The sequence below is a fragment of the Podarcis pityusensis genome (genome assembly GCF_964106645.2).
Source record: "Podarcis pityusensis genome assembly, chromosome: 17".
NCBI lineage: Eukaryota > Metazoa > Chordata > Lepidosauria > Squamata > Lacertidae > Podarcis > Podarcis pityusensis.
The window spans coordinates 31,439,163-31,460,619 of NC_138042.1; the positions used below are offsets into that span (position 1 = coordinate 31,439,163).

Here is a 21,457-nt window from a genome sequence, read left to right on the forward strand (position 1 = left end):
AATTGTTATTTCTACTCATGAATGCTCTGACCAATCTAGAGCTGGTCACATTGCCATGCCTCGGTTGCCCCCAGATGTGAAAAGGGGCTAATGTCCTCTAAGCGCAACATAGGGCATATATGTGTTTTACATGCACTTGATTTGCCATACAGTATGTGGCTTGCCTTGATGCCTTCCATCCTATGGAGCCGCTTGCATGCATGTATACTGACATAGGCTCCAACTCTATGGGGCTGAGGACAGCCCAGCCCCCTCAAAGAATACTGGGATGGGGCAGGCCTCCTTGCCATGGTGATGGGCCTCCCTGGGCCTCGTGGCTTCTCCTGATGCGCGTGATGAGTCTCTTCAGTGTCGCACAAAACTTTGCACCGCTGCACACTGAGATGCTGTTTTAGACTTGTGGCACATTTTGAGCTAGGTTGTATCAGCCTCAGTGGCGAAGCTGTATGCTCTGCTACTGGGAGTGTAGAGCAGGAGGGGGCAGGGCGCATTGCCTGTGGGGGCGTGGCACCCGGAGCGCGCGGGGGTCTACAGTGCTTGTCGGGGGGAGCGCTGCAATGGCACCCTACCGGAAAAGTGGTGTTGGGGGCGGTCCACTCCCTCCACACTCCCGTTCCTCCACCAGTGATCAGCCTACCATTGTCTAACAGACTTTGTGGTTGAGCCAGGAGAATCTTTCCTTAGACCCATAAGGTATGGGAATCTATCAATTTCAATTTCTGTTTCTTGTTTTTCTAGTTTTAAGATCAGTTTTCCACATTCCTACATCAGTTTGCTTTTTTTTTTTTTTAAAGAGAAGTCCTCATGAAAAGTCATTAGCATTTTAGTGTGAATTTCTTCTGATATACACAATTATGTATGCAATGTTGTCAAATATACACATTTCTGCGATCTGTTTCCCCCAATAAATATATTTTTTGCATTATCATTATTGTGTGCATATCCTAGTAGGGTGTTTCCCAGACTTGGGTCTGCAGCTGTTTTTGGACTACAGTTCTCATCATCCCTGATGCTAGTTAGGGATGTTGGGAGTTGTAGTCCAAAAACAGCCGCAGACCCAAGTTTGGGAAACACTGTACTAGTATATGCATTTTTGTATACATGGTTGGCGAAATGTGTTGCAAAATTCAGTGAATAGAGAATCTCAACAGATGGCTGCATTTCATTTTGTATATTGCTTCAGGGAGTTTTAATTAAGTAGATTCACTTTTGAATGTGGACTGAAACAAAATTGTCTGTGGAAGTGTTCTCTACACTTGCGATTCCCAGGAACTGGTATTCAGAGACATAAAGGTAAAGGTAAAGGACCCCTGGATGGTTACGTCCTGTCAAAGGTGACTATGGGGTTGCGGCGCTCATCTCACTTTCAGGCCGAGGGAGCTTGCGTTTGTCTACAGACAGCTTTCTGGGTCATGCGACCAGCATGACTAAACTGTTTCTGGTGCAACGGAACACCATGATGGAAACAAGAGTGTGTTGATTTGCAAGCCCCCCTCCATGGAGGCTGGCCCCTCTCACTGTCCTCGGAGCTTGCTTACCGGTAACCTCCTCTGGCTGATATCCAGACAGACCAGGGAGATTTTGATAGGCGACATTTTCCCAAGCATGGGGAAAATGCACAACCCCTCCCTCCTGCTTCCGCAGCGGAAAGAAAATAAGTCAGAAATCTGTTTACATGATGTTTATTTCTGACATTACAGCACTAGAGAAAAACACGTCCTTTCAGTTCAGTTCTTCTAGCACGTCTGACAAACTTCCTGAACATGCGCAGTCAGAAGGTTTCAAGTTACACTCTTCACAAAGACTTATCCAGCCTGTGAACATCCTGGGAAATTCTTCTTTCCCACAGATAGGCACATCATGTGATGTCAACAATCTGGCTGTCTGCAGCGGTGATGTTTCCATATACTGACAGAGTGCACAGAAACGCCGTTTACCTTCCCACCGCAGTGGTACCTATTTATCTACTTGCGCTGGCATGCTTTCGAACTGCTAGGTTGGCAGGAGCTGGGACAGGGCAACGGGAGCTCACCCTGTCACGGGGATTTGAACCGCCGACCTTCTGATCAGCAAGCCCAAGAGGCTTAGTGGTTTAGACCATAGCACCACCCCTAGCCCCCTATTCCTCTGAATATTGCCTTTGACACCAGAGGTAATACATAGCTATAATGTCTTGTAACCATTGATAGCCTTGTCCTCCATGAATTCGATGGATCCACTGTCAAAATTACCCAAGTTGGTGGCCGTCACAGCACCTTGTAGTAGGGAATACCGTAGTTCAGCTCCGCATTGCAGAAAGCAGGACCTCCTGTGTGAAGATGGGATTCAGAGTGTGGGAAGCTAAACAATAAGCATTCCCTGGCCTTGAAATCAAATAGTCTAGATCAGAAGTAGCCACCTGGGACATCCAAGGGAAGGAAAGTCTATATGCCTGTGAAAGGTTGCAGCTAGTTGTGTGTGTGGAATGTACTGCTGCGTCTTGCTTTGTGGCTGAAAGGATGCTGGTGACGGCAGCAGTGGCTTAGAAAGAAAGCGCAAATTCTCTGTTATAGATAACACACAGATTTTCTGCCTGAGGGTTGGAGCTAAGCTTGTAGGGCTGTGAAGAATAGATAAGCCATTGTACGAATGGTTTCTTGTCTGAGCTGGTGGGGAAATGTGGGTGACCTCCAGCTCAACTCCTTTATGAAGCTGTCAAATTCTGATTTAATAACCTGCGGTAAATAAACGGCCACTGGAATTTAATTTTTTTAAAAAAGGTGGCAGAATAGTCTGTTTTTCCAGAATTGTAACTTTGAAAAGTTTTTTTACTCTCTCTCCAAGCACCACCAGCACCACCACACTCTTGGAAATGTATTTAGTTATGACAAACAGCAACCCATTTGTAGCAGAAAAATGTAGTTTTTCCTCAATCCTGAATCACTCGCGCTCATCTTCAACATGCTGCTTCCAATCTCGATTGATTCTAGATCCTGCCATCCGCAAAGTGTGGTTACTTGATATGCATTTGAAATCTTCCTTTGGATGAGGTTTTCCACTCCTTCCCCACAAACCTCTTAACATGCCCCATGAAGAATAAATAAGGAAGTGGTTCTAGACTCAGGTAGGTGGCCGTCTTGGTGCGCACACGAAAGCTTACACCCAGAACAAACCTAATTGGTCTCTAAGGTGCTACTGGACAATTTTATTTTTTTTAAAATTTATTAAGGAAGTGGTGATTGAGATCCTAGCATACTCATACCTGTCAAATGTCACAGAAGAAACAGGACATCCCGGATTTTTGTGGCAGATCGCAACAGCCATTTTGGGTACCGCGATCTCACATGCCACAGTCTTGACCTGAGAAAAGCATTTTTTGTAGGGTGAAATCACGGCACAGGCCACATGAGTCACCCAGGAGAATATGCCAGAAGACGTGTGTCCCTGTTATTTATCTGGAAAAGTTGGACAGTATTGCATACATTAACCCACAACTTCATAGGGCAGGTTTGGGTATGCCCCTCCCCACAATGGTCAGGGATTGCCTATGTCTGTTTTCAAATGGACACACTGTGGCGTAATACAGAATCAAACTGCAATGAGGTTATTTTTTTAAATGAAACCAGTTTCCCAAGAAGTGCTTTCTAGGGGCAAAAGATATGCAATAGATCAAGACTGTGGACCATGTAGAAAAAAACAAGTCCTTGGTCTGCATCAATTCTAGAATACAAGGTAAAAAAAAATAAAAAATACTATGCCATGTGCACACAGCCTACAGCTGCTGAATGCAATGTAATCTCAGAGTTCCAGACCCAGAGCTCTTGCACCCAAGTAACATGGGTGTAATAATCTGTTTAGATCCCACCTGTAGATGATCAGAACAGGCCTCTTTTCTCTGTGCAGGGTGTCCAATTTCATGGGTGTAGCACTGTCATACATTATGGGACTTGCCCAAACTTCTAAGTAGAAGCGATGTCTTCATATTTTGTAACCTGTGAGATGGGTCCCATTCTAGGTTCAAACCATTATCCTTGGTATAGCTTCCTGGAAATTAAATATAAAAGTTGAGCATTAAGTGTGAAGCTCATGCATGTGTAAAATTAGGTTCGTGTCCTGAAATACTTGGAAGCTTTGTCTGAATCTTTCTGGATTGCCACTTCTGAATATTTTAAAGGGAGACTCTCCATATTTTATTCACGCACATCACATCACACTAACTTAACAAGAGGCTCATGTATTTTGCATTGGGACATCTCTACCTGAGTACAAAATGTTAAATGGGAACCATCCCTTGTACAGAATCCTGGAGTCAGAAAATGTCAAAGGGGTTTCAGTCTAGCTGTGAAATCTTTAAACATGACTTTGGGAGCCTCTTTTCCATGGGCTTATCCCACAGTTTAACATTTTTAAAGTCCTGCAAACACATGGGCAGGGTCAATCACTTGGGTCCTTCTCCCATGAAAGTCTCACCCCCAACAGGGCATTTCGTGATAAGGATTCACATAACTGTCCACTCAGCTGCTTCAGGATGACTCCTTGGGAAACAGTCCCAGAACGCTACTGAAAGGTTTGAAGGGTACCTGTTGCTATGCTACAACTGTGCGGTGAATTCTCCAAAACTGCCTTCAGGCATTCTGCTCATGCATGCAAGAAGGGAGAGTGGGGTTTTCCAGGGTTCTTAATCATGGAGGGAGATTCCATGCATAAAAGGAGACTCTCCTTTTCAGATGTCTGCCCTCCAACTTGTGGAAGAGAGTGCTCCTCCTCAAAAGCATGGTGCTTTTTACACAGGAAATGATTGTGGGAAGAGGACTTGAGCATGGAGCTGATAAGAAGCCACGAGAAAAAATGGCGGGCTGATTTACTGTATCGTATGGGGCAATACATTCCAGAACTAACTTCTAACAAAATGGCTTTATTTGCCCATCGAACAGCAGTGCTGGAAGAAGAAGAAGAAGAAGAAGAAGAAGAAGAAGAAGAAGAAGAGGAGTTTGGATTTGATATCCCGCCTTTCACTCCCCTTCAGGAGTCTCAAAGCAGCTAACATTCTCCTTTCCCTTCCTCCCCCACAACAAACACTCTGTGAGGTGAGTGGGGCTGAGAGACTTCAAAGAAGTGTGACTGGCCCAAGGTCACCCAGCAGCTGCATGTGGAGGACCGGAGACACGAATCCAGTTCCCCAGATTACGAGAATACTGCTCTTAACCACTACACCACACTGGCTCTCTTTAAAATCCCCAAGTTTAAAATCCCCAAGGCTGAATTTCACACCTTGGCTGTGGTGAATGCCAGACATAAGGTTTGAAACCAATTAATGGCGATGAAGACAGGTGCACCTCACTATGGGGGGGGCATTCTGTATGAGGGGAGCCACCAGTGAGAAACCCCTGCCATGGGTTACAACTGGCTGGGTGGCACCATCTGATATTGGAGGAGGCAATTTTTCAGGTATTTCTGAGTCCCAAGCCCCTTAGAGCTTTATATGCTAGTATTTGTTGACATTTCCATTCCACCTTAAGGAGCAGATGTGTGGAATTGTTGCATGTCACATGTCTGTTTACATTCCAGCATAGCTTGCTGGGAACTTCCGTTGTGTATAGCTTTTGCTTTTCCTGTTCTCTCTGAGATGACGAGAGAGAGGTGACATGTTTCTTTGTCCTGATTTATGATTAATAAATCTGTAGTTGTAGTATGCTTCCACAAGCCTCACACCTATTCTGTGTGCGCAGTTCGCTCTGCTGATAGTGTGCCCTGGCTTTGAAGCCTGGATCACTGATTTATGTTGGGCAGAGGCCGATGGCCTTCACAGCGGGATGACTGGAAGGGAACGGCTCAGCTGGGGCTAGCTAGCTGGCCTCCTGGCCCTCTGCATGTTGACAGTATTAACCCTTCCGTTGGACACAGTAACTCCTTGGCGGCCAGTGGAGTGCTTTCATAGAATCATAGAACTATAGAGTAGGAAGGGACCATGAGGGTCCTCTAGTTCAACCAATGCAGGAATCTCTTACCCAACGTGGGGCTCCAGCCTCACGATTGAGAGTCTCTACCAATTGAGCTATCCAAGCTCAGGATTAGTGACACATGGTCCCATTATGCTGTCCCACTCACTAGTCTGGCAGTCATATTTTGCACTGGCTACAGCTTCCTGACTGTCTTGAAGGACAGCCCCATGTGGATCGCCACTTCTGAATATTTTAAAGTGTTGGAATGTGTCCTTGCTTTTCTCTGGAACGTAGCCTGCTGTACAAAAGTACAGGAAATATAAACAGTCATGGAATATGGAGCTGAGCTCCAAACACTGGCATGGAATATACAATGCAATTTTCAGGTAGTCATCTGCACAGAAGAAACCCATTTTGGCCATGCCACTCACTGAAGTCCAAAATTATCCATTGAGCCTATGAACAGTTAGCACCAGTATATCCACTGTGATTAACAGATGCTCACTTCATGGTGGGAAGCAAGGCTTGTGAATTGGCGCTAGGAGGCCTTTTCTGTTTTCAGGAGGTAACACATCTCTTGAACACCACGGAAACTACCTCCTCAAAAATTGCCAGTGTCTTTTCAAATGCTTCAAAGCCTGAGCCTGTTGCTTTATACATGTAGTGGGAACTTGAGTGATTTTTAATTTATTCTTTGATCAGGAGAACATTCCATTTTGTACGGTCCAGGTGAGATAGGATTGGGGAATGATCAGAGTTATGAATATTTTAAAAGAACATTATGTAGATAGGTGGAATCTGACTTTACAAAAAAGAACCATTCTTCTCATGTCAATCTTATTTGAAAGAAGTGCAAGGAAAGGATTGAAGATGACATAGCTCCTGCCAAAGGAGTGCCTTGCGGGTTGGGATAGAGATGTATTTTTAAATGCAAGTTTCAGTCTTACAAGGTAGTTGAGAGATGACAGATGATTTCGCCCTGTACATTTTGAAACCAGGTTAAAAAAAGGTCACCTAAACCACAGTGACATTCACCCTGAAGACAAGTAAATGACAGTATAGAAAGTGGATACAAAAAGGATGAAAGCCCACTAGATGACAGTAAGATATTTTTCTTAAGGGATGATGAAAACAGAACATATCTGTGTTGCAGGTTTCATATTCAGGAATCACGAAGGCTTCACGTGGGCTTTTTTGCCCAGTTGGAATGTGTCTTTGAACTCTGATGACACCTCTTTCTTTTATCTTTTTATTTCTGTGAGTAGAACCTATCCTGCCGTACAAAAGCCAAATTTATATGCGTTGTTCTGTTCACTTCTGGCCTTACTCACAATGGCTCTGTAGCCCTTACAAGGTTGCCCAGAAAGGAATGCAGAAAGGTTCCTCACCTCTGGTGTAAACCATCCTTAGATGTTAGGCATGGGTAGGCAAACTAAGGCCCAGGGGCCGGATCCGGGCCAATCACCTTCTAAATCCAGCCTGCGGGTGGTCCGGGAATCAGCGTGTTTTTACATGAGTAGAATGTGTCCTTTTATTTAAAATGCTTCTCTGGGGTATTTGTGGGGCCTGCCTGGTGTTTTTACATGAGTAGAATGTGTGCTTTTATTTATAATGCATCTCTGGGGTATTTGTGGGGCATAGGAATTCATTCATTTCCACACCCCCCCCCCCAAAAAATATAGTCCGGCCCCACACAAGGTCTGAGGGACAGACCTGCTAAAAAAGTTTGCTGACCCCTGATGTTAGGGGACAATATCCTAGCCCAGCCATGCCCCCCAACATGCTTATTTTCTGTCTGCTTGAATGTTTGTAATGAAGGAACAATATTTATGTATTTATAACATTCATATCCCACTTTTCCTCCAAGGAGCTCAAGCTGGTGTGATTAGGGTCTCCTCCCTCTCCATTATCTCTTCACAACAACCCTGTAAGATTGTGTCTGGCCCAAGGCCAAAGCTTCATGGCTGAGTGGGGATTTGAACCCTGGTCTCCCAGGTCCCAGTCCAGCACTCTAACCACTGCACCACACTGGCTACCTGATCCCACATACATCCATATATAGAGTTTGATTCCAATGCATACCTGTTCTCTGAAGTGATGCAATTCAGACACGTAGATTTGCAAGGCAATCTATGGAGCTATACTCATAAACAAATAAGTCCTGTTGAGTTAAATGAAAATTCCTCCCAAGATAAGTGTGTAGGACTGCAACCTTAACTACTTAAGAATAGCTATGCTTTTGGACGAGTGCCAAAGAAATAAACGAAAACCTGCCAGGGAACAATTTGGACAACAGTTACGGGAGGTAATTTAGAATATGACTGAAAAAACTAGCGTGCCAATTTGCTCAACTACTTCTTTTTTCTTGTTAGCAAAACGCCTAAGTACTTTGAAATCTTCTTCCCAGGCTCCAGTCACATCCCTGCTTTGTTCTTCCTCTTCAGGCAGCAGATTTATGGATCAGACAAATGAAGTCATGACTTTTTGTACAGATTTGTTTTTAAAGTAATATATTAAACTTCAGCTGGGGGCTTCTTCACAGATGTCATTCCTCCTGGAAATAACGTGGTCCTCAGAGCCTTATCCTCTTAACGAAGTTCTGATCCCTCATATTTTTATTTCCTTCAAGCACTTCTGCCAGACAGCACTCATTACCATAGCTAGGAACTCTGCCTGTAGCCCCAAAGAAAGGAAGAAATTAATTCCAGGGTTAAATGGCCAGCAATGTGAAAGGTAACAGGAAACTAGGAGAGTTGTTGTTGTTTAGTTGTTTAGTCGTGTCCGACTCTTCGTGACCCCATGGACCAGAGCACGCCAGGCACTCCTGTCTTCCACTGCCTCCCGCAGTTTGGTCAAACTCATGCTGGTAGCTTTGAGAACACTGTCCAACCATCTTGTCCTCTGTCGTCCCCTTCTCCTTGTGCCCTCCATCTTTCCCAGCATCAGGGTCTTTTCCAGGGAGTCTTCTCTTCTCATGAGGTGGCCAAAGTATTGGAGTCTCAGCTTCAGGATCTGTCCTTCCAGTGAGCACTCAGGGCTGATCTCCTTCAGAATGGATTGGTTTGATCTTCTTGCAGTCCATGGGACTCTCAAGAGTCTCCTCCAGCACCATAATTCAAAAGCATCAATTCTTCGGCGATCAGCCTTCTTTATGGTCCAGCTCTCACTTCCATACATCACTGCTGGATGAGAGGAGAGAGAATGAGCAAAAAGGAGATGTACCCCAAGCCCAGCAACTGTAGGGGTGTAGAGGGATGGAAAAGGAATGTGTCATACTTAGAGTCTGAAATGGTCTGATCTGCTGCTCTGTTATGGTTGGATTATGAACTGGATTGAATTGAATGATTCATTTCGCAACCCACAGTCAAGTGGATTTGATACGAGCTGGTCTGGGGGTTGCAGTCTGTCTCTGCCCACAGCCGGAGTGAATGGTGAGGGGAGACTGGGTAGGAATAATCCTTCCCCTTGCTCTACTTCCCCAAGGAAAACTTCTCTAATACTAGAAACTGCTATCTGTCCCAATAAAAGAAACGTGTGTAGCTAGATCTGGGTATGTTGATATCTATTGTGCAGTAAAGAAACACCATGAAATATATTATTCCATCATTCCAGATGCAATGATAACTCTACCGGAAGAGGAACATAAAGTATGTTTGCAGCCTGATGTTTCATTCCTAAGTGCCTGTCAACAGAACAGTGGGAGCATTATTGCCAGATCTGGATCAAAACTCTTTAATCCAGGCTAGCCCCAGCATTATCCTCATTAGTGGAACATTCAGAATAGCAACAGAAATCAGTGGTGCTTTCCGCAGCTTCCTGGATACAAACCGTGCTGCTACATCCGGTTCCTATTTTACCCTCTGTATATTCATTTTAAAATCAGTCTCTTCATCATTCATTCTCCCATTAGCTCAGGTTTGATCTTTACCCTATTATGGTCTTCGGTCACTCAAAGCACTTTGTAATTACTTGTTTTCTATATGCCGTATACGCCCCAGTTTTCAATGAGTTAAAACCAAAATGGGTTACAAAAACAATAGAACAAATGGCAGCTTTTTAAAAATCATAAGTATATATGGTAGGACAATTTTACATGTATGAATTTCTCTCTCTCTCTCTCTCTCTCTCTCTCTCTCTCTCTCTCTCTCTCACACACACACACACACACACACACACACTGATCACTGGCCTCCTTTTTTCTTCTCCCTTCTTATATCAGTTTCACAGCCAGAACAAATGCATCTTGGGACAATGTATTACACTGGTCACATTCACAAGTCATACTAAACTGTGTCGTCTCTTCTCTTGTGCACTTTTGTGAGGCAGCGTTCAGGAGCTTTTTCTTTTTCCTCAGCTGTGGTCCGACATGCAATCTGGTACGACAAACTGTGGATCATTTCAAACATACCAACTTCAAACCATGGTTTCAAAAGTGGAAACTAACCCTCAAAAGTGTTGACCATAGTCCAGGTTCAAATGACATTGCACATGGTGGCTAACGGAAAGCTAAGCTTTCCCTTTTAGTTGTGTGTGAAGAGAAAGGGGAAAATTGAGAGCTGAGGGCATGTTGCAGCTCACGTATGTCCCAATAAACTGTAGTTTAACGGGACTTGTGAAAGTGGCCAATAATACCTTAAGGCCAATTTTTTCGCAAGTGTGACCCAAGTTTTTGAGAGCACCGCTCTAATCTGTGCTACATTACATAGGCAGTGTACTATGGGTATGGATATACCATACAGTACACAAACTGCCATTTCATTAACTGTGGTTGGCAAGCTGAATTATGGATCGCAGAGAATCATAGATTCCTGGGAGTTGGAAGGGATGATGAAGATCATCAAGGCCAATCTTGATGTTTAATAGGTTATTGTATTTTAGTGTTTTGTTGGAAGCCGCCCAGAGTGGCTGGGGAAACCCAGCCACATGGGCAGGGTATAAATAATAAATTATTATTATTATTACAACCCCCTGCCCAATCTTTTGCCCAATGTAGAGCTTGAACCCACAACCCTAGAGTTAAGAGTCTCATGCTCTACCAACTGAGCTATTCCTGTGGGCCTTTTTATGCTTTTCCAGTGCATATTGATAATCCAGCTGAGTATGTGTGTGCATAGATATAAATACAGATGTAGATAAATAAGTGTTTCAAAGGCATTGGCTAGGGTTACCGTTATTACTTCACAGTAAACAGAGCTATGGGTCTTCCCAATGATGGAGTGAGGGAACAAACAGAAGAGGGGAGACTGCCACCCTCCAAATTGTACACCTGTGCATAACACCAAATCACTCCATCCTAGCTGGTGCCAAAGGAGCGCTCCATTTTCTAATGAGGGCAAGCCATTCATTTTTGCCACCTTTCCCCTTCAGAGTGGGAGGTCCCCTTTAAATGTCATGTTTTCTCCTGGGAGGAGGAAAAAAGGACTAGTATGCAAAGCATCGTATCCTGTTATGTCTTGAAGCCAACTCAACTGTTTAGAAAGGGCATCGTCCTCAAGGCTGGGACTGAGCCAACTCTGAATGCATGCAAGGAGATTTGGAAAAAGAAAAAAAAAGCTTTGCATTTGCATAGTAGCTTGCAAGTAACAACTTTCGGCTATGTTCCTTATACACACCGACAGTCCTTCACATCATCATATTTTGCTTTTCTGTTAAATACAATGGTTAACCTTGACTATTTCTGGATAAGCCTGGTGCCAGAAAACTGGGCCAGTCAACAATACAAAAACTACCGTAATTAAGGCTGCAGTCCTAACTTCACTTACTTAGGCTGGCAGGGTGGTTTTCTAAGCTTTGTCTCCCTGATTTCACAAAGTTAATAAGGGCACATGATATAGCCTGTTTACAAGAAACCTGGTCGTCACGTCACATCAAATTTGCAGGCTTTAATGCCTTTTTTAATGCCTCGGTAGTGGAACGCCCTCCCACCAGATGTCAAAGAGAACAACAACTACCAGACTTTTAGAAGACATCTGAAGGCAGCCCTGTTTAGGGAAGCTTTTAATGTTTAATAGCTTATTGTATTTTAATATTCTGTTGGAAGCCACCCAGAGTGGCTGGGGAAGGCCAGCCAGATGGGCGGGGTATAATAATAATAATAATAATAATAATAATAATAATAATAATTTTCTGTTCCGGCAACCAAAAGCCACAAGAAAGATAGGCCTTCGGGTGGATTGTTAACCCTAGTGGCTCCCCATATAAAAAGTGAACATATCCTGTCGACAAATTCTAGCTGTAAATTACTAGTAACGAAGATAGTGCTAGACAGCCAGGAAATGTTATTGTTCAATGTGTATATCCCTCCCACTCCCACTGTCACAGCCAAGAACCTACAATGAGATCTTATTACACATGTGCTTGAGAATCAGGACTCCATCTGCCCTGACTTACCTATCATCTTGACTGGAGACTTACTTAGGCAGAGGCAGATTTTGGGGAGCATGACCAGTTTGGTCACAGTGGGTGCAGAGCCACTACGACTATCATAGAATCATAGGATTGTAGAATTGGAAGGGACCCTGAGGATCATCTAGTCCAACCCCCTGCAATGCAGGAAGATGCAGCTGTGCCATATAGGGATGGAACCTGCAACCTTGGCATTATCAACATTATTATGCTCTAAACAACTGATGTAGAATACACACGCTTACCTGGGAATAAGTCCCGTTGAACTCATAGGACTTACTTCTGATTAGACACATTTAGGATTGCACGGTTAATCATCGTTTCCTGTCCCTTAGGAGAGAATTCCCAGCACTCGGCCCCAACTACAATTCTCCGAACCCTTAAGGCGACACCGAATGCTAGTTGAGCTGTGATAAAACTGAAACAGATGTACAAGGTGGATTTAGCCCTTGTGCTAAAGACGTGACTCCTAATCTAAAGGAATTGCTAATATATTTTAGCTTTTATCTGAGGGAAGTTGCTGTCTTCCATATTGTTAATCAACTTGGAAGTCTTCATGGAAGGTAATCATTCATCTGGGAGAAAGAAAACTGGCACATTCTGTATTGCAGCCTATTCTGCAGGTAATTCAGGGATTGTAATACTGGTGTGCATTTTGATTTATATCACAAGTTTTTTTTCCTGGCAGTTAACAACCCTCTGCACTAGAGTAGCCGAAGCATATTCCTGTCACATTTTTCCACTCTTCTTCTTTCTATATAACATCCTGTGTTATCCCCCCGCTTTTTTGCAGGGGGTGGGCGTTGTGTTATTGTCCATGCCATCTGCATTGGACCTGTGCCTTTAGTAGTAGCCTCAGGTGACCTGAGAATCAGTTCTCAGTCAGACCAGCTTTTGCTTTGCCAAATATTGAGGCTTTAGTATCCAGAAATAAATTTGGTTGGTTGTTGCTCCATAAACACCCAGCGGGACCTGAATGTTAGATTTAACAAAGAAATAAGTATGAAGGTTGTATCAAAACAGATTGCTTCCATAAGTAAACAGGATGCCCAAAGATGAGGAATACTGAAATACAGAGCAAGACACTTTGGAGAGATCTGATGAAACTGGTATCAGAGCTGTATCATTTCGGAAAGCATATATATTGCCGCTTTTTGTGTTCTAAACTTGGTGTTAAGTATATTTTATACAAGTGCTTGCTGTTGTTGGCAAATGCCATAATGCTGACTGCACTAAGGATCGAAAGCAGACGGGACACATTTATATCTGCGGGGATTAAATGGCATATGGCGGTAGCACGCTTTATGTTCTCGGAAATCTGCAAAATATACCAAGCAAGCCGTCTGCCTTGCAAATCTCTGCCAAAGGAATTGACGCGTCCTGCAATGTTGGGAAGGCCATTTAGGCTATAAGCTTGCTATCCTCATATTCCTGTGGTTTCAGTGGGTGTGAATGAGACTCCAAAAAAAGAGAATAGATGGGTTGCTACTTTATTGCCCCAGTACTGGAACTTCAATCCTCTGCACTCTTACTTGGAAGTAAAGCTAACTGAGCAAATTGGGACTTAACTTCTGTTACATCTGTGTAACAGCCTCATATAACCAACATGCATAAAGGAGTTAAAGCCATAGAGTAAGGCTGTCCTGCCAGGCTTAGCTAGGTCACTGCCCCCTACCTTGGGAGGAAAGTACCGGTAATCAAGCCTAGTGTACCTGAGTCTACCTGAGAAGCTCAGTGTGTAAATAAGTCTGAGCTGGTTGTTCCAGACTCAGACCTCATGGCTCTAACAAGCTTCTTTTGAGTTCCTATACCAATAATTTCGGAACTTTATCCACTGTAACTAAGCCAAGTTTTACTGTCTGAGTTTTCTGATTGATGCATGGAAAAGCACATGAAGCTGACCTTTTGGAGAGTTTGTAAGTAAACCAATTTTTTTTTTTCTTCCCAAATGTGTGGTCTTTTTCTATGCTATAGGAAGAGGAGAACTTTGGAAAGATCTTAGAAAGGCATATTTTAAAGGTCTAACAGCCTCTATTTTCATGCTTTACTTTGCTGCATATATTGTGATTTTAAATCTCTGCTGGGGTTCTCTCACCAAAGAGTACTTGCCCCAAACTCTTAGCATCCAGGTAGTATCCTTTTATACCTATTTTATTTTTCCTTGCCACCAACAACATCAGCACAGTGTCTTCCAAAATTTAGCATTGCACAGGACTTCCAACAGTAGGGGCTAGTCCACTAGGCCAACTGGGGTGCTGCTCCACCAATGCCAATTTCTGTTCCTTCCATATTCCCCCCCCCCCCATTCTTTTTATAGCACCATTTTGCTATAAAAGTGAACGAAAAATAGCAATGAGAGGAAAACAGTAATTAAAGCCTCTCCTTCCAGGGAAAACAGAAGCTGACGCTGAGGTGATCAAGAGAGATTATTCAAGGGGCAATTGACACAATATTCACTAGCAATCTCACTGCCACACTCAACAGGAACCAATAAAACAAGCAGGGTTTTAATTAACATCCGAAAGAATATTTGCTGAATGGGCCTTCCTTGTGGCTAAACATTATAGAGAGATCTTGCCCATGGAGAAAAGGCACTGCTCGGTAATATAACATTGTATTAAGTGCTGTGTGGAATCTCTATTTTAATTCCACTCTAGGCTAATTGTGGAAAAGTAATGCTTCAGTTTAAGAGCACTAAAGAGTTCCAGTCTGAAAGCTATCTCTGTTAGGGAAGAGAGCATAGTCAGAATATGGTGTGACAGAAGAGGACAATATTACCACTAATAAAAAGGTCAGTTACTGGAGGCAGTATAAGCTGGAGGAAGCTGAATCCTGAAGAGAAGGAGGTGCTCTGAACTGGTGGTTTCCCAATCCAGGAGATAGGAAGGCAGCCTGTTCTAGATGGGGTTCCAGTCCACCTGAATGATCGGGTAAGTTGTCTGGGGGTACTCCTTGATTTGACCCTGTCACTGAGGCCCAGGTTGCCTCAGTAGTGTAGAGATTCTTTTTCAGATCCAGCTGGTTTACCAGCACTGACTGTTCTCCCTCAATATCATTTGGCAGGGGCTCAGGCCCCCTCAATGGAGGGAGGAAGCAGAGTGTGGCGTGGGCTTCTTTTGAGCTAGAGAAAGGAGGAGCCACTGACCATTGCAGGTGTGCCATGCTGGGCTTGATCTCCCGACTTTACAATGTCACATGTGTGCTGTGTGCAAGATGGCACCTCTGGCCACAAAGGTCCATTCTCTAGTGTGTGTCCACCTTGTATACTTTTCTAGGGAACATTCCCTTTGGTTATTGGATAGCCATAGCATCGGGACGCAGGTGGCGCTGTGGGTTAAACCACAAAGCCTAGGACTTGCCAATCAGAAGGTCAGTGATTCAAATACCCGCAACGGGGTGAGCTCCTGTTGCTCGGTCGCTGCTCCTGCCAAGCTAGCAGTTTGAAAGCACGTCAAAGTGCAAGTGGATGAATAGGAAGGTGGGAAGGTAAACAGCGTTTCCGTGCGCTGTTCTGGTTCGCCAGAAGCGGCTGAGTCATGCTGGCCACATGACCCGGAAGCTGTACGCCGGCTCCCTCGGCCAATAAAGTGAGATGAGTGCCGCAACCCCAGAGTCGGTCATGACTGGACCTAATGGTCAGGGGTCCCTTTACCTTTATCTTTACCTTTACCTAGCCACAGCATCATTGTGTATGTGAGAGAAATCAATATTGTGGAATCTCCACAATCAGCACATGGAAAGTCTGAGATTGTCTGGAGCAGGGTGGGTGGAAAAGCAGGAATGACAGCTCTCTCTGTCTAATTTTGTATTATGTCATACCCACATAGTAGCCATGTTGTGTTATGCTATGCCCCCATAGTAGCTATTTTGTGACTTGTGCCTATATCACTTTCTCAAAATTCAAAGTGTGTGCAGTAGTAAAAAAGGGTTGGTAACTTAAAATATTTCTATATTGCCATGCTCAGACTTTGAGGTTAGCTGGCTCTCCTGGCAATGTCAATGCTAACTGAGGTCAGATGATAAATGACTTGCTGGGGGACCTTCTCAGCAACGGCACCCTGGCTGTCGTGCCACTCTCACCCTTGAAGTTTGGCTGGTGCCTATTTTTGTCTAATTTTTACACCAGTTGAAGATAGCTCTCTATTCTCCCTCCAGGCCTTTGGATAGACTTCTGAATACATTGGGCATTACAAATGTCAAATGAATGTACTGTTTTTAGCTATATGTTGTTGTTACGTTGTATTTTATACTGTTGTGATCTCCACCAGGATAACTTCACAATGAAGGATGCAATATAAATCCTAGAAACATATACGTAAATAGACACTCTCCCTGCACTGCCGTTTATAATTTAAGAAGACAGTAACACTTATTATTTACACCTTAGGTGGATTATAATAACATCTCATCATTGCTTCACTTGCCAATCATTATTTACCATCTGTGACAATAGGAACCAACTCCTAGGAGCCAAGGCCCCTTCACCCTGCCCGATAAAATATTTGAAGGGGCTGGGTTCCCCCAAAGTTGATGGGCATTGCCATTTAAATGGTGTGCATCTGCTTACTTGCTCCACCAATATTTTATTCAAGTTGGCACCCCTGTCTGTGACACAAGCATCCCTGCTTACTTCCAGGTGCCTCAAGCAGAAAAGCTGCCCACAAAGTGGGATAGAGCCACTCCACTAGCTTCCCAGGAATGGATCTCTGTTGCTTACCAAAAGTGAGGGTGAGGGTTGAGGTGGCAGGGAGGTTGTCGTAGAGCAAGCACAACAGCAGAAGTGTCAGATTGGCTCCACCAATGCGTTTGCACTGCAACAACCTCCCTGAATACCTCTTGTGGACCTTGACATCCCTTTCTCATGTCTAGCCCAGATTACAGGCTGTTAAAATTATCCCATAATAGCTAGTGGGAGCCCCTGAAAATACAATCTGCACCTATCTGTGTAGCTCTACCCTGAGTTGTGTTAATTGGATGGTATACAGATTGCACCGCATGGAATCTGCATCTGCGTGGTGCATTATTGGAGAACTTGAGAGCTTGTGTGCACATTTGTGTCTGTATAACTTTTCAGTTGTTACTCTGTAATTGTCCTTTTGTCCTTTTTTTACTTCAGGTCTCTTTCTTGTCCCTGCAGCACATTTTCTTGGTTCCACATCTACTTTTGCTCAGGGGCTATATCTCAAGAAGAACAACAGATAGCTTGATTAGATAGGCTAACCATGTACGACACCAACAGCTGCCTTGGTGACTTGCCAGGAACCCAACCGCTCTGCTTGCATAGGAATCTGCATAATATTATATTAAGAAAAATTAAATCTGGATGCAAACAGACAGATACAAAACACCCTTTGTTATGCTAAAAACCATAGGTGGGGTAAACAAGCTTTTCTCTTTACTGTGAGAACAAGTGACAGCTCCTTCAGTTCATAAAGCAGGTGACACGAAATCTACGCAAACTGCAGCAATAGCGAAGAACATTCTCATGTTTCCCCATTCCCTGGAGAAAGTTTGCAATAACGTACAGCTTGATAAGACATGCCTCGCTAAACATTTGGAATTGTTAAGCGGCGTTGAAGTCTAATAAAATGTAATGCTCACTTTACTTGTTCTCAAGTACAGAAAGGATGATGCGTGCGTTATTTCCTCAAATGAGTGCACAGTGTAGTTTCGTTTAATGAACTTTGCGCAAAACAGAGCTGAGCTCTGCCATCCACACAAATAAAGGGATTTTCAAAGAATCTCATGGAGTCTTTTTCTGCTAAGCTGAAGTCATCTATGCTTTAAGAATTAAAATTACATCTGTATTTCGCTCTCACTCCAACATGGTGACCTCGTAAGCATCACCAGAAAAAGAGGACTCTGACCTGCGTGGAAATTATGCTGGCATTGCCAGCTGATGTTAACAAGAAAAATATTTCGTGAATCCTGTTTTAAACATATAAATTAATATAGGCAGTCCAAAAACACATCTAAACGAAATTTACGACTGTAAGGCACACATTCAGATGTAGAAAGAGCAGTGAGATCTTCAAACAACTGGGTGGTAGATGTTTCTCCTTGCAGTATCTTAGCTACCTTAAGGGCTTGCAGAACCCACATTTGTTGTCCACAAAACAGAGTTACAATGTCAGTGTGTGTGTGTGTGTGTGTGTGTGTGTGAACATCTGGAAATATCAAGGATTTCTCCAAGACAAAGTTGGCGTGAGCAGTGATTTCTGATTACTGGGTCCACTCCTGACACCAGTCATTCCCAAGTAACAGAACTGACCAGTGATTTGAACCTAGTTCTGTTGATATACACACAGAAGACTGAAAAACACTGTGTCATAATTAAGATGCTCTCTTACGGTGCTTTCTTCTTCTTCCCATAGTCTCCCAGCAAGGTGAAAACCAAAGACGGCTCTACAGAGAATTACTGAAGAACTATAACAGCTTGGAAAGGCCAGTAGTGAATGACTCACAGCCCCTCGTCGTGGAGCTGCAACTGTCATTGCTGCAGATAATTGACGTGGTAAGTTGGCTTCCTGTTCCTTAGCAGCTCTTAAGTAAAACAAATTAAAAATCAGTCGTGTGTAGAGCATTGTTGATCCAGGTGAACAAGGATCTCTCTGCAGACCTGTTAAAATATATAAGTTATCCCAGAACACATTTCAACCACCTTATTCTAAAACAAGATAGTTAAATAAAGGCAAATATATAACTTTATTCCAGTCTGTCCAATCTTGTTAACATTTGGAGTGGGATTTTAATAATGTTTTTAAAAAATTGATGAGCCCAAGTCGTAATGTTATTCTTTAATTAAGGAATAGTCAACTCAACATGGCGCCCTCCAGATATTTTGGACTACAACTCCCACCATGATTGACTGGCACATGCTGAATGGGGCTGAAGAGAGTTGTAGTCCAAAATATTCAGAGCGTACTGAGAGAGTTTGGATTTGATATCCCGCTTTATCACTACCCGAAGGAGTCTCAAAGCGGCTAACATTCTCCTTTCCCTTCCTCTCCCACAACAAACACTCTGTGAGGTGAGTGAGGCTGAGAGACTTCAGAGAAGTGTGACTAGCCCAAGGTCACCCAGCATCTGCATGTGGAGGAGTGGAGACGCGAACCCGGTTCACCAGATTACGATTCTACCGTTCTTAACCACTACACCACACTGGCTCTGCACTGACTACCCTTGTTCTGATCATTCCACATCCAGCCTTTCTTTTGAGGGCCTTTCCGTGTAGCTTTGTAGCAGCTTAGCTTTTAAAGTAAACCCAAATGAGAATGTGTGAGATAGTAACACGTTTTTATTTCTTTTAAAACTCAAATTCTGTTTTCCCCCCTTTCAAAAGCACTGTGTTCTGTAGTCATAAAAATATGGCACACCTAAGAGAGAGAATGTTGCAGATTTATTTATTTCATAAAATTTATACCCCACTTGATTGTAAAAACAAAAACCTTAAAGAAAGAATAAAGCAATAAGATGATTGGTGTAACAACAACTATTTCAAACATTCCAAAGAACCTTCTACGTCTGACTCTTTGTGGGTGCTGTCACTAGAAAGCTTTTAACCACAAGAGAATTACAGGCGGATAATTTTGCCTGTCAAAAATGATTTTGTCAGTTTGCTTCTAATGGTTGTTAGCACGGAATCTCTGGGGCTGGGTGACACTAATTGTGCTTTAATTAACCCAAAGTTAAAGTGGGGAGACTGGTGATCCTGAATAGTGGTGGCAGTGGCGGGTGGGGGTGTGTGACTTTGGGTATGGGGAGAATTAGTGATGGATGGTCACACATCAACCCCGCCCCCATATCCAATTTCAAATGATTAAAAAACCCCACCAAAATTAATTGAGCAGATAGCCATTGGATGTCTGGAAATTAATCCAATTTTATTCCTGAATTAATTTTGAATCAGCGAAGCCTCTAGGTCCTGCAAGGTAATTAGGACATAACCAGGGCCTAGAGGCCTCTCTGCAACCTACACACTTCCAGACGGGATCCTCTCCTCTTCGCCTCTATTCAACGATGCAAGGTGGGGGGGATGGCAAAGAAGGTCCCCTCCAGGTTAGGAGGGGGCACTGCAGAGAGGCCTCTAAGTCCCGTTTGCTCCCAACCCTCTAACTAGGGTGGAATCTGGACACATACAAAAAAAAAAACAAACCCACCGCTTTGAAAACGCTTTTTTCAAAAAGTGTTTTGAAAAATATATTGAATTTGCCATAAGCTCACAATCGCCATCTAGTGTCACATTTGTATAATGTGCTTAAAACGCACTTAAATCGTTATATTTGCAGCAGTATAGCTGAGTCCCAGGACTATTCAGGAACCTAGAGATCTCTGAGATATTCTGGCAGAGATTGGGCTGTAACTACAGTCCTATAGAAGTATCTGAGGAGTGGTAGCACAGGTTCTGAAGCCTCGGCATGGTTCTGATGATGCCATTGGGGCTGTTATGTATTCAGTGATCTGTGTTTGCCTGAGCTTGAGTCTGGACTAGGATTCTGAGCCCCCGTGTTCTGATTCGATGCATGACATCCAATCACATACTATCTTCAGGGTTTGGTCTACTGGCATTGGCTCTTAAGCACTGAGATTCACAGCTTGGGGGCTTAGACAGCCAATCACGTTGAGAGTGGGAGTGGCCTAGGCCTTTAGAAATACCTATAAGCAGTTGCTTTGCCCCTGTTGTTCTGTTCTCTCCATAAAGTCTCTTGCTGTAATCACTCGTAGAAATCCACGTATAGCATGCAGGGTCAACAGGTCCTTTCAATTCCTGTTTCAGTGTTTGCAGCTTTCACGTGGACTCCAAAGGAGTCACCGCAGATCTGGTGGGCAAATCCAAGACCTGGTTTGGAACTGCCCCTCTCACTGGAGGGAATGCCTCTAAACATTTGAAGAACAGATGAGTCACGTGGAGGTATAAGAAGAGTTAACACAGTGAAGGTTTTTGGTGCTAACATTTAAGGTGCTATACAGCTTAAAGCTAAAGGGATCCCTGACCGTTAGGTCCAGTCGCGGATGACTCTGGCGTTGCGGCTCTCATCTCGCTTTATTGGCCAAGGGAGCCGGTGTACATCTTCCAGGTCATGTGGCCAGCATGACTAAGCCGCTTCTGGTGAACCAGAGCAGTGCAGGAA

General features: G+C 43.7%; 1 protein-coding gene across 1 annotated transcript in view; it reads left to right on the plus strand.

Moving 5' to 3' along the window:
- The window catches only part of LOC308466188 (neuronal acetylcholine receptor subunit alpha-7-like), a 109,498-nt gene that overhangs the window by 12,685 nt on the left and 75,356 nt on the right, over window positions 1-21,457 (plus strand). Inside the window, exon 2 of the mRNA XM_080986872.1 lies at window positions 18,701-18,840. Within this exon, the coding sequence (XP_080842998.1) occupies window positions 18,701-18,840 (140 nt within the window). The remainder of the gene's footprint in view (window positions 1-18,700; window positions 18,841-21,457) is intronic.